Source organism: Chiloscyllium punctatum, chromosome 4, assembly GCF_047496795.1.
Source record: "Chiloscyllium punctatum isolate Juve2018m chromosome 4, sChiPun1.3, whole genome shotgun sequence".
NCBI lineage: Eukaryota > Metazoa > Chordata > Chondrichthyes > Orectolobiformes > Hemiscylliidae > Chiloscyllium > Chiloscyllium punctatum.
In genome coordinates, this window is record NC_092742.1 from 38125207 (window position 1) to 38139135 (window position 13929).

The window sequence follows — 13929 nt, forward strand, 5'->3', positions numbered from 1 at the left end:
CAGACTTTGAGGAAAGTTATAGGTCATGCTATAAACGGGACAGTAGCTACATTGATTCAAAATTGGCTGAGTGATAGGCAACAGAGAATAATGTCCAATGGATATTTTTCGGGCTGGAGAAGGGTTGTATTGGAGCTTCCCAGGGTTCAGTTTTGTGACCGTGCTTTTCATGATGTTTATTTATGATCTTATTGTTCAGGGAACAATTTCAAAGTTTGCAGATGACACTGAACTTGGAAGAATTGTAAACTGTGAGGAGGACAGTGTGAAACTCCAAAAGGACAGTAAAAAGTTGGTGAAGTGGGTAGTTCAATGTAGAGATGCATTTTGACCAAAAGAACGTTGAAAGACAGTAGAAACTAGTGGGTACAATTCCAAGGGAATGCAGGAAAAGAGGTCCCAATGTATATTTATGCAGATTATTGAAGATGGTTAGATGGGAAGAGAGAGCAGTTAACAAAGTATATTAACTTTCAGCTTTAGTATTAGCGGCATCGAATAAAAGAGCAGGGAGGTGATGTTAAACTTTTACAAGACACTTGTTAGACTGACAGCTGGAATATTGTGTATGGTTGTACATGCCACATTATTGGAAAGATGCGAATGCATTGGACAGAGTGTAGAAGTGATTTACAAGAATGGTTCCAGGAATAAGAAACTTCAATTATAAGAATGGGTTGAAGTTGAGACTGTACTCCTTAGAGAGAAGAAGACTGAGAGAAGATTTGATAGGCACCTTCAAAATCATCAATAAGTTGCAAGAGTAGATAGGAAGAAGTTGTTTCACCTTGTAAAATATAAAAAAACAAAAACAAGGGCATAGATTTGAAGTGATGTGTAAATGAAGCTAGGGTGATGTAAGAGTGAACTTTTTCAAACAGCGAGCAGTTAGCATATGAAATACACTGCTTGGAAATGCAGCGGAAGTATTCAAAGGGCAATCGATGAATCATTTGGATAGAAATGGTGTGCAGGAAAATGGGGAAAAAGCAGGATATTGACCATAGGTAATGGGGTGCAGACATGATGGGTTGAATGGTCTCATTCTGTGCCATAACGATTCTATGATTCTATGAATACTGAACAATTGTGTCCAAAAGCAAAAACATGAGAAATACGAATCACTTTGGCACATGGAAAAAAAAATCAAAATGGTGTTCAGAGTTCATGGTTTGAAATTATTGAACTTAATGTTGAGTGCAGAGGATTGTAAAGTGCCTAATCAGTACTTATGTAAAGTCTAGATTGTTGTGTTCAAGTCCTGGAGCAAAACCTGAACCCACAAACTCTGATTCTGAGGCAAGCTTGCCACCAGTTAAAACGTAGCTGACTGACCACCTAATAGTAAAATTGTCTTATTACATTGTAGCTTTGTAGCTTTGCTCCCTTCTTGCTCCATGCACAAAAATAAATCCAGTCTTCAAATTAACTTATGGTTATCATTTGAGTTATTCATTTTATCATCAGTTTTAATACTGAACATTATGTATCAACTATTATTTGGAAAAAAAACCTGCTGATTTTTATCTTTTACATTATGCCTTTTGAAACTTAATTTTGTTATTTTTATCTAAAGGAAGTTTGTTTCTTCTCTACTCCATGAGGTAAATGAACAAAGGGGACAAAATCTTCAATTTCCTAAGCTGTGCTGGTTCATTTATTCTTTAATGGTGATGTTGCCGGCGTAAAGGCATAACCTAAGTTCCTTCTAATTTCCCTTTACTGTGTCTGATCTGTTTTTTGGGCAGCTGTGCATACACACCCCTCAAAAGCACTGCTTCTTGGGCATGATTTGCTTGTCCCCCTGCATAGTCTGTTCAGAACTTTAAAATATCTGAGTATCTACAAACTTTCAATAACTAATTTCCCTGACCGTTGAAACACCACTTGCCCTGCATGTGGCAAAGTCTGCAATTGTGCATTGGCTTTATCAACTGTTTCAAAATTCAATGAACTGAATTGAACACAAGCCTTCCTTAATTCTGAGGGGCTGCCTCAGAAAAGGAAGTGAAGGCTGCTTGTGAGTATGTGTATCTATATATCTTAGTGAAACAGTAGCAGCAGACTAAATATATTAGTGTTACAAATTTCCTGTATTTCAACATTTACGCCGGCAACATCACCATTAAAGAATAAATGAACCAGCACAGCTTAGGAAATTGAAGATTTTGTCTCCTTGCTTCATTTACCTCATGGAGTAGAGAAGAAACAAACTTCCTTTAGATAAAAATAACAAAATTAAGTTTCAAAAGGCATAATGTAAACCAGAAATATGGTATACATTAGAAATGTGTGCATTTTATAAAACATGCAAGATCGAGTCAGTTTTGGCCAATAGAATCTTCGTCTTAAATCTACTACCTTTCATTTTTTTTTGTTATATCCCTTTTTAAATACAGTGGATATCTAAAAAAATAACTGTTTTTCTTTCTTTAGCTGTTCGTGCTAGTTTGGCTCTTTCCAGCAAGAATCATGCCTTCTATAATCCCATTACTATCGACTCTACACCATTTCCAACTTCCAGCTGCAGCCAAGGGCCTCACTATCTCCCGTCATTTCCATTGCCAACTGCAGCGAGGCCAGTCAATGTCTCTGGAATTGATGGATCATCGAAGAAATTTCATGAACAAACTGTAAATTTTTCTAACTCGTGGCCTACTGAGCATTTTGAAGGAATGTCTAAACCTAGTTCCCGGCGGCTGACCGATCAGTTGTCTGAAGATTTGCTCATCTTTGGTAAGAGAGCTTTGAATAGTGACAAACATTGTTCATTTTAGTGTTTGTAGGAAATGTTAAAACATTATCAATTTAAATTCGTTACTTTTCTACAACATCCCTAATCCCTGTAGAATCACAAAATTTTATAACAACAGGTATGTTTCTTAGAGTTATAGAGTCATAGAGATGTACAGCACGGTAACAGACCCTTTGGTCCAACTTGTCCATGCCGACCAGACATTCCAACCCAATCTAGTCCCACCTGCCAGCACCCTGCCCATATCCCTCCAACCCTTCCTATTCATATACCCATCCAGATGCCTTTTAAATGTTGCAATTGTACCAGCCTCCATCACTTCCTCTGGCAGCTCATTCCATACACATACCACCCTCGGCATGAAAAAGTTGCCCCTGAGGTTCCTTTTTAAATCTTCCCCTCTCACGTTACCCCTATGCCCTCAAATTCTGGACTCCCCCACCCCAGGGAAGATACTTTGTGTACTTTTTCTATCCATGCTCCTCATGATTTCATAAACCTCTATAAGGTCATCCCTAAGCTTCCAACGCTCCAGAGAAAACAGCCCTAGCCTATTCAGCCTCTCCCTCTAGCTTAAATCCTCCAGTGCTGGCAACATCCTTGTAAATCTTTTCTGAACCTTTTCAAGTTTTACAACATCTTTCTAATAGGAAGGAGACCAGAATTGTACGCAATATTCCGACAGTGGCCTAACCAATGTCCTGCAACATGACCTTCCAACTCCTGTACTCAATGCTCTGACCAATAAAGGAAAGCATACCAAACGCCTTCTTCACTGTCCTATCTACCTGTGACTCCACTTTCAAGGAGCTATGAACTTGCACTCCAAGGTCTCTTTGTTCCGCAACACTCCCTCGGACCCCATCTGAAATGACTATTCATTTACTTTTTACTTTGGGCACTTCTATTGTTTAAATATTTATCTACTTACTTTTTTTCCTTTTAAAGCTGTTATTGATAATAATACTGATTCTCTAATTCAAATACATTTTCCTGATTTATTGCATCATGTTGCGAGTGAGATGATATTTTACACCATTGTACTTTCATCTTGTGCATTCCACCATCTCAGTAAGATTAACCAAGTTGGCTATTTTTGTAAAAGCAAAATGAGTGGTTCTAAACATACTTAAAGCCTCTAAATATCTCTGTTATGGATTAATATTTTCCCTGGCTTACTTACTAGTGGTTTTAGTCTCACATGATGATTATTTCAAGTATAATCGCCGGATTGTTATTCGTTTTATACATTTTTGAAAACATTAATTTTGTTAAACAGAATTTTTTATAACAGTGAAATAAAAGGACAGGCAAAAGTGATTTGCAAATTCAGTGCACAAAGTATGGCAGGACACAAATCCATAAGAGTGATTCCTCACACTAAGAAAAAGTGAAGACTGCAGATCTGAGAGTTAAGAGTCAAAAAGTGTGGCACTGGAAAAGCACAGCAGGTCAGGCAGCATCTGAAGAGCAGGAGAATTGACATTACAGACATAACCCCTTCATCAGGAATGTGGTGGGGTGGGGGTGACGGAATCTGAGAGATTAATAGGAGGGTGGGGATAGACCTGGGGGAGGTAGCAGGGGAAGGCAATAGGTGGATGCAGATGGGAAATGATTGTGATAGGTTAGTGGGGAGGGTGGAGTGGATAGGTGTGAGGGAAGATGAACAGGTGAGACTGGTCAACAGGGCGGTGCCGAGTTGGAGGGTTGGATCTGGGATGAGGTAGGGGGAGGGGAGATAAGGAAACTGGTGAAGATGTCATTGATGCTGTGTGGTTAGTCCCAAGGCAGAAGATGAGGCATTCATCCTCCAGTCATTGGGTGGCTTGGATTTAGTGGTGAAAGAGGCTCAGGACTTGGTGGAGTGGGAGGGGGAGTTGAAGTGGTCGATCACCCTCACGCTCCTATTGATCACTCAGCCCCCTTCTCCCCATCAACATTCCTAATGAAAAGCTTATGCCTGAAATATCAACTCTCCTAGTCCTCGAATGCTGCCTGACCTGCTGTGCTTTTCAAGCACCAAACTTTTCGACTGGTTACTCACACTACCTAGTTTCTGATTTCATCTATTATCGTTAAGTATAAAACTTAAACAAGAACTGATCCATAGAAGAGAGATGGAGGTGAAGAGCAGGAAAGAAAAGAAAGCCTAATGTCTAATTGTAAACTGCTTCATAATTGTTTAAGAGCAACACTGACAGAGGTCTTTCAGTTGATATATGCCTTGGAAGGGATCTGTAAGGGAAAAGTAATTTCATTAAGAATGATTTCTACTGCTCCCAGTTTATATTGTAAATAGATTTGATAAGTCTCTTTCTGATATTAATGTATACCAACTAACCTTTTGAATTTTTTTGTTTTTATTCAAACAATTTTACCAAAAAAGATATTCTGACATTTGATGGTGAAAATTGTTGCAGCATTGGTATCAACTAGAATTAGGTTTATTGTGACGTGTACTCAAGTACAGAAATGCAGGAGTACAGTGAAAAGTTTACAATGTCGCCCCACACAGCGCCATCTTTGGTACAAAGTACCTAGGTACAAATCCCTTAGATACAAAATAGAGAATTTTTTTAAAAAAGTTACGTTATAGTTATTCATAATATAAGTTAGAAAAGCTGTCTCCAGTCCAACAACCGCCCTGCTCTGCTCGGGCCATGCTGGCTGTGCCACTCTGCTTGGGCCTCCAGCCCGCTGGCTATCCCACTCTGGTTGTCTGTGCACCTTGCTGGCCACCCCGCTCCACTCCAGCCCTCTGCCACTCCAGTGATATCACTGCCGTTCCAAGTAAGTATTTTTTAAAGGACCACTAAAAAGAAATGAGGAAGAGCCCGGAAGCTGCTTACTCCGCCATCACCATCTTGGACACCCTGGAACGCCAACACAATTCAGGGACATCCAATTACTCAAGAGATAAATACACCATAAAGTAACATCAATATATCCATATCAGGAAGGTTCCAGATTTTATTTCAAACATAATGATTTAGTTTAGCTCAGCTACCTCAGCAACATGGACAGTAAAATTAGACTTGACCATTTGTGCTGAACAGAAGTAGTGTAGCACAAAGGAAGAATCAGCCACAATTATTGTCCTGGATCAGTGTGTGCTAAAAAAAAATGTACATTTCCAGGAATGAGTTAAAGACAAGATTAGTTTGCTGTGATTTGTCCTAGGACCATGCAGACAATCATTGCTCTCAGTCCGGGCTCATAGATAGGGAATGGCTTTTGGAACAAAGAATTTGCTACCCTAGGCCGTAGCCGGAGTCACTACCTTTAGTCTGATATTGATTGGTGTCATCTTAGTGCAATGGTTTTCCAATCATTGTCACTTCACCGTTAGTAGCCGTGCCTTCAATTACCTAGATCCCAGGCTCTGTACTCCCCTCCCTACATCTTTCGACCCTCACTTTGCTCCTTAAAGATACTTCTTAATACTTAATTGACCAGCTTTCTGACCTAATTACCTGTATTTGGCTCAGTGCTTTATAATGCTACCATGAAGAACCTTGGGGTCTTCTCATTACATTAACGAGGCTAAGAAAATTCAAGTTGTTGTTGGTAAAGCTGGATGTTCAGAGCACATGTTTGAAAGCTTGATCCCATGTTTGAGGATGATTTCACCAAAAGGCAATGCAGAATTAACGAAAGACTTAATTTTGGGAGGACTTCTCATTTCACTGAAATAACAAGCAATTACTTAGGTTGTCCTGATTGGCTGGCTGGTTGCTCCATCAAACTAGTCAGTAGAGAGCAGATATTACTGGTCAACCATGTCAAAAGTAGCAGAGAAATTAAAGAAGATTGGGAAGTGTGGAAGTACTCTGTTATTTTGCCTGATAAACTCTATGCAATTGTATTTTTTTTAACATGACAATGTAATACTAAGCTGTTTTGTTAACATTTTCTTCGTAACAACTGCCTGCATATTATCTTCTTACTATCATTTAATGTCACATGGTACTTCACTGGTGTGTTATAAAGCAGGATTTGACACTGAGCCACTTATGACAATATTAAGGCAAGTGGCCAGAAACTTGGTCAAGCAGTTAGGTTTTAAGGAATGTCTTAAAGGAGGCATGTTGCATAGATTATTATGTTGAATATTCCAGAACTTGATCTTAATTTTCTAATGAAGGGACTCAAGTACTTAAGTCTAGATTTTCTGTTTGTTTAATTGTACAGGGATAGGTTGCCATTGGATGTAAAATCAATCAGAAAATTAGGAATCTTTGGCTTTGAAGTTTCAACAAAACTCTTGCTTTTAGGCACTCTTTAAATTACGGTGTTCTACACTTTTACTCTTACATTTCAATATAATTTCATCACCATAGCCAAATATGTTTCTGAAAAATGCAGAAAATAGTTAAAGCAGGAGGCCATTTGGCCTTTTGTGCGAGCTGTACCATTCATTATGATGATGGCTGATTATCCCAATCAACAGTCTGTTTCTGTTTTTCCCCCAAATCCTTTGATCCTTTAACCCCACCGTGTGCTATATCCAATTTCTCCTGAAAAAGCATATAATGTTTGGTCTCGACTGCATTCTGTGGTCGTGGATTCCACAGGCTCACCATTCTCTGGGTGAAAGATTTCACCTCATGTAAATCCTAAATGGTTAACCTTATCTCCTACTGTTTCTGCATTCTCCCACCATCAGGAACAACTTTCCTGCATCTACCCTGTCTAGTCATGTTAGATTTTATAGATTTCTGTGCAATCCCTCCCTCATTCTTCTGAACTCCAGCAAATATAATCCTAATTAATTCAACCTTTCCTCGTGCGACAGTCCTGCCAGTCAGTCAACTTGTCCAAATTGCAGTGAAGTACCCTTCTCACGCTCATCCTCCTACCCAGCTTAGTGTCATCTGCAAATTTGAAGATATTACATGTATTTCCCTCATCTAATTTATCAATATATATTGTAGCTGGGGCCCCTAGCACTGATCCTTGCAATACTCCTCTAGTCACTGCCAGCTATTCGGGAAAAGTGCCATTGTAGTGTTTATCCCCCATATGCTTTGAAGTGAACAAAACAATACATTGCATTTCCTGCTTTGCAGAACCTAACCTAAGTATCAGAATAGTGTTAAAGATAACTGTTTGGCATTGATGAGTTGAACCAAAGGGTCGGTTTCCATGCTGTATGACTCTATGATTCTATTACACTCTCTCGTTTGTAGTATTTCCCCCTTTGTGTCGAATTCAGTGAAAATAATGCAATGGCTGGTTTAAAACCTTTTTGAGATGAAATAACAGTTATTGAATTATAATACTCTTCAACTTCTCAAGTCTGGAATGCTTGGGACCAAATCATTTCTAGGTTTGGAATTTTCTGGATTATAGAATGTTGTTAGAAGGCCTGTGTGAACAACTGTGAGAACTGGAAAAACCATTGCAGATGGTTTACTCTGTGTAAACTGTGATAAAACATTACAGAACAGTATTAAAAGTTGTTTTCTTATCTAGGTATTTTATTTACTTATTCAAATCTTCAGTGATTCTGTTCTCAAAATACTGTACCAAATGGTGGCAAGTTGTTGAATTCTAGTCAAAAAGTTTCTGATCAACTGGTGTTACGAAGCAAAAAAAAGCTGGATTGGAGAGATTATGGTGTATATTCAAAAAGAAATGAAGATTCCAGTCATTTATGCTTTTCAGCTGCTTCATTGTCCTGCATCTCATTGTGTGTCTATTTACTTAACTGTGTGATTATCTAGGAGACAGCTCACAAGAAAGTCATTCTCCCATTTCACTGAAACCTGCACTGGTAAAGTTAGTATCATCTCGCAGAGACCTCAACACTACAAAACCTGTACCTCCAATTCCAAAAGGCTCAAGTCCAGTTGTTGAAGCAGAAGTAGCTATAAATGGTAATAGAAAAGGAACAAATGGAGCAGAATCTGAGGAAGTTTGGAAGGAAGGGAAGAACGTTGACAAAAATCTGGAGTTGGATTTTACCTCACTGAACAACAATGAAGATGAAACAGATCATGAAGAGGTTAGTGTGCACAAGCTTCATAAAGATTTGCCTTATTCTGTAAGCAGTTATATTAGAGTCATATATTAATAATATTAAACATTATTTTCTTAATGGGATTTGTGTGTTTGTAGCTGCCAAACCCAGTTGCCCTTGAGAAGTGGTGGTGAGCTCTCTCTTGAACCGCTTTCCATATCAAAGTGGTGAATAGTTTTGGGGGGACCTAATTGGTGTGGTGTTCCTTGGTTTTTCTAGATGGTAATGGGCATCTGTTTGGAATGTGCTGTCTGAAGACCCTGAATGCGCATCTTGTAGACAATGTATACTGCTGCTACGAGTGTCAGTGGTTTCTGGATGTGGCAATCAAGCAAATTACTTTGCTCTTCGTTCTAGATTCCTTTGTGCCAGAAATGACTCCCAGCGGCAGAGAGCTTACCTCCAGACTCCTACTGACTTCAGTTTTGCTAAGGTTCCTTCACACTCTGACATTGAGGCTGCATTTGTCAAAGGTTATCACTCTAACCTAACCTCTGGAATTCTACTCTTTTGGTCTTTTTCCAAGAATAAACTGGTCTTTTTCCAAATAGAGGGCAGTGATTAGTGGCGTATTGCAGGAATCTGTGCTTAGGTCCCAGCTATTTCCATGAGAGAATTGATTGTAATATCCCCAAGCTGGGGAGAGGGTGAACACTGAGGAAGATGTGGACGTGCTTCAGTGTGATTTGGACAAGTTGAGTGAATGGGCAAATACATGGCACATGAAGTATAATATGGATAAATGTGAGGTTATCCACTTTGGTAGCAAAAACAGGAAGGTAGATTATTAACTGAATGGCAGTGGATTGGGAAAGGGGGAGGTACAAGACCTGAGTGTCCTTGTAAACCAGTCGCTGAAAGTGAACAAACAGGTAGAGCAGGTGGTGAAGAAGACAAAGGGTGTATTGGCCTTCATAGCAAGACGATGCAAGTACAGGAGCATGGATATCTTGCTGCAATTGTACAGGACCTTGGTGAGACCACTCCTGGAGCTTTGGTGCGCTGTATGGTCTCCTTATCTGCAGAAGGATGTTTTAGTAATGGAAGAAGTGTAACAAAGATTTACCAAGTTAAAAATCACACAATACCAGGCCACCTGATGAAGGAGCAGCGCTTGATGTGTGATTTTTAACTTTGTGCACCCCAGTCCAACACCAGCATCTCCAGATAAAGATTTACCAGACTGATTCCTGGAATGGCAGTACTGAGGTATGAATAGAGACTGGATCAGTTAGGATTATATTCACTGGAGTTCAGAATAATGAGCGAGATCTCATAGAAAACCATGAAATTCTAACTGGACTAAACAAAGTAAATGCAGGAAGGATGTTCTTGATGAGCAGTGAGTCTAGAACCTGCATATAGGATAGACGTTATAAGATGGAGAAAGTGAGGACTGCAGATGCTGGAGATCAGAGCTGAAAAATGTGTTGCTGGAAAAGCGCAGCAGGTCTGGCAGCATCAAAGGTAGCTGAAAAATGTGTTGCTGGAAAAGCGCAGCAGGTCATAGCTGAAAAATGTGTTGCTGGAAAAGTGGCTGAAAAATGTGTTGCTGGATAAGATGTAAGGATAAATCTATTCACCAGAAAGTGGTGAGCTTGTGGAATTCACTACTATAGAAAGTGGTTGAGGCCAAACATTGAATATTTGTAAGAAGTACTTAGATATAGTTCTTAGGGCTAAAGGGATCAAAGGCTGTGGGATAAAGTGGCAACAGGATATTAAGCTGGATGATCAGCCCTGATCATACTGAAATGTCAGACTCATGAACATGGTTTGCCTGTGTATTGTAGTCCATTTTCAGAAACTATTCAAGATACTGAATAAACTAAAAATAGCGGTCATTGTGTCAGCAATGTTTGGACTTGTGTTGTTAAGTTCTTTAAACAATGGGAAATTTGAAGAAGTAGTCTACCACAGGAATGTAATTGTCCCTGTGCACTGTAAGTGGATCTGTTGCTACTTCCAAAGGGGTGGATAGAACATTATGTGAATTAGCACCTCCCCTGCTGCTGGGGTTAGAATGTTTGGAATGCCTCACATGCATTCACAAGTCATTGAATATCTTAATTCAGCCCTAACCAGTAAATAGATTCAAATACTAGCTGTTTAGTGTTTTCAATATCCATGACATACAACGGTGTAACAATATGAATTAGTATTTAAGAATTGCCACATCAGCCTTGGCTAGAGAACTTTTTGGGATAAGTTTATCTCTGTATGGTCAAAGTTAATACATTTTCTCAAGTACTTCCTTAGTAATTTCAAGGCTATCTTTGGACAATTATATTTTGCAACTCTAGCTGCACACCTTTGCAGTTGCCAAAGTGTAACAGAACAATTTTGAGAACATCTTCAACTTTGTAGTTAAGAGCATCAGTGTGTAAATCAAGAGGAATATCTTGGTCTTTGGGTTGTGTAATCTGATCAACATGTCAGATGTAATCATCCTGATACCAGGCTTATATCTCATTTTGAAGTCCTATCATTGAATCTTGATAAGTAAACACTGCAATAGTGGCAATGCACTCATTAGTGGTTTATGGCCGATCATTTCTCATGGCTTGTGATTTGTTTCTACAGTGAATTTCTTGCCAAATAGGTGGGTGTAAAACTCCATGATATTAAATTCTAGACCTAATATCTTTTACTCTGTTGGAATTGTTTGTTGCACAGTTGACAGAATTTCCAAACAAAAGCTAAAGATTTTCATCTTGCAAAACACTTGCCTCGGGCTTTTAACAATGCATCTCCTTAAAGAATCCTGTCTTTCTTGTGGACGGAGTACTGTAGTAAGCAAGATTTTATTAATAACCTTTTTGAGAGAATTGGAGATGTCTGGCAGACATAGGAAACATCCTTCTTGAGCAAATCTTTCACCGGAGATATCTTGTCTGCGAAGTTCAGGTTAAAAAGCAACAGGATCTTTCAAAATTCAAGGTAATATCTCAAATCCTCTTCGTTATGAAATGTTAGCATTTATTTAACATCCTCAATCTTACTTGGATTACGATGGACTCCATGTGCAGATTTTTTTAATGGACACAAACAGAGTTTGTCTGGCCAAGGCTGATCTGGTACTTCACGTTGTTGAATACTAATTCATGTTTAACATTCATGTTTAACATCAGTAAGTGAAGGTTGTTTCCCCCTGGTCTGCTTTAGTCTTACCCACATCTTTAATATTATCAAATATGCAAACGCAGTCAGGTACATTTTCAATAATCCTATTCATGTGTTGCTGAAATAGGTCTTATGATAGCCCAAGTGGTAACCATTGTAAACAATACCATACAGATGACCTCCTCGGTTTTGAATTTTTGGGATTCTTCTGCTGAGTGGACATACCAGTAGCCAGGCTTCAGATCAAGTTTGGGAAATAATCTGGTTTCAGAAACTTTGGAATTTAATTCTTCAAGCATCATGTTCTATGTAGGCACCTTTTGAGTGAAGTTTTGAGATGCCTTGGATCTTCGCATATTCTTACGGTTGTATCCGTTTTTAAGATACACATGAAGGTGATACAGCAATCTGTGTGCTGGCCCACGTTCCAAATTATACTATTTACATCATCTCGTTGAGTTCTTTTCAAAACTTCTAACAACTATGCATGCCGCAAATACTTGAAGGATCAATAAAGGAAGTTGAATCATCCTTGAGATGTAATATTGCATGTCCTTAAAATTACTGATCATAGGGAGAGGCTGAATAGGCTGGAGCTGTTTTCCCTGGAGCATCAGAGGCTGAGGGTGATCTTATAGAGATTTACAAAATCATGAGGGGCATGGATCGGGTGAATAGCCAAGGTCTTTTCCAATGGTTGGGGGTGGGGGGGGGGGGGGGGGGGTGGGGGGGGGGAGGTGAGAGAGGAAAAAATTATAAGGGACCTAAGGGATTACATTTTCAAGCAGATGGTGGTGCATGTACAGAAAGAGAAAGTAGTGGAGACTGGTACAATTACAACGTTTAAAAGGCATTTGGATGGGTGTATGAATAGGAAGAGGGATATGGGCCAAGTGCTGGCAAGAGGATTCTGGTAATCCAAGATGGAGGACAGGAAGAATTTCTGGCTGTAAGAGCTACTCCTTTTTTGGGGGGTATTTTAGGTGTTGGAGGTGATTTCCTCGAATTCCAGGAGCAGCAATTACTATTTTATATGCTGTTGCATTGTTTTGGACCTTTGGAAAAAAAAAGTCAAAACAACAGCAGTTTAAAAGGGAGAAGGGCAGAAAAGGAAGTACATGGTGAGGACAGTGCAGGGGAGAGAGAGAGAGAAAAGAAACTGCACAGTTACCGCCTTTGCTGTTTGAATTTGTGTATCACTGGACATCAGAGTGCATCTGGGAAAGTTAACAAACAGTGAAATTCACAACTAATCTTGGAGGAACTGTTGGGCGAACTTCACAGCACAGAATCAAATAAGTTAATTGTTGTTTTAAGTCTGTCCAATAGAAAGGCTGCAGTAGTGGGTACATGGATTCTTTCTTGATTATATGTTTTTGGAGATAAGTCTCTTGATTAAACTTAAAATATAAGCCGTAGCTATTAATTTAACCTGGAGCAGTGTTTGTAGAGGAATAAGACGGTGTTATTTTCTGGGTCTGTGGATTGTGAAGGAGCAAAAATGGCCTTTGTGGTGATATGTACTTCTTGTCAGAGGTGGGAGTTTAAAGGTTACTGTGGATTATATCTGCCATAAATGTTGTTGGATGCAAATCTTATCAGATCGAGTGAATCGGTTGGAGAGACAAATAGAAGCGATGAGGAATTTGCAACAGCTACAGCATGTAATGGATGGCAGTTATAGAAAGGGGGGCAAGACTCAGATACAGTCACATAGATGGGTTAATTCCAGGAAGGGTAAGAGAGGTAGGCAGCTAGTGCAGGAGTCTTTTGTGGATCTACCCATTTCAAACAGGTATGCTATTTTGGAAAATGTAGGGGGTGATGGATTCTCAGGGGAACGTAGCACAAATAGCCAAGTTTCTGGTATTGAGACTGGCTCTAATGCAACGAGGGGTATGTCAGCTTCCAAGAGATCAATTGTGTTAGGGGATTCTGTAGTCCGAGGTACAGACAGACATTTCTGTGGCCAGCAGAGAAAAAGCACAATGATGTGTTGTTTCCCTGCTGCCAGGATCAAGGATGT

The 13929-nt window shown here is 39.4% G+C and overlaps 1 protein-coding gene across 1 annotated transcript in view; it reads left to right on the forward strand.

Moving 5' to 3' along the window:
- Positions 1–13929, forward strand: part of LOC140476201 (TOG array regulator of axonemal microtubules protein 1) — a 167937-nt gene that overhangs the window by 95740 nt on the left and 58268 nt on the right. Inside the window, exons 4-5 of the mRNA XM_072568427.1 lie at positions 2437–2736; positions 8485–8765. Of these exons, the coding sequence (XP_072424528.1) occupies positions 2437–2736; positions 8485–8765 (581 nt within the window). The remainder of the gene's footprint in view (positions 1–2436; positions 2737–8484; positions 8766–13929) is intronic.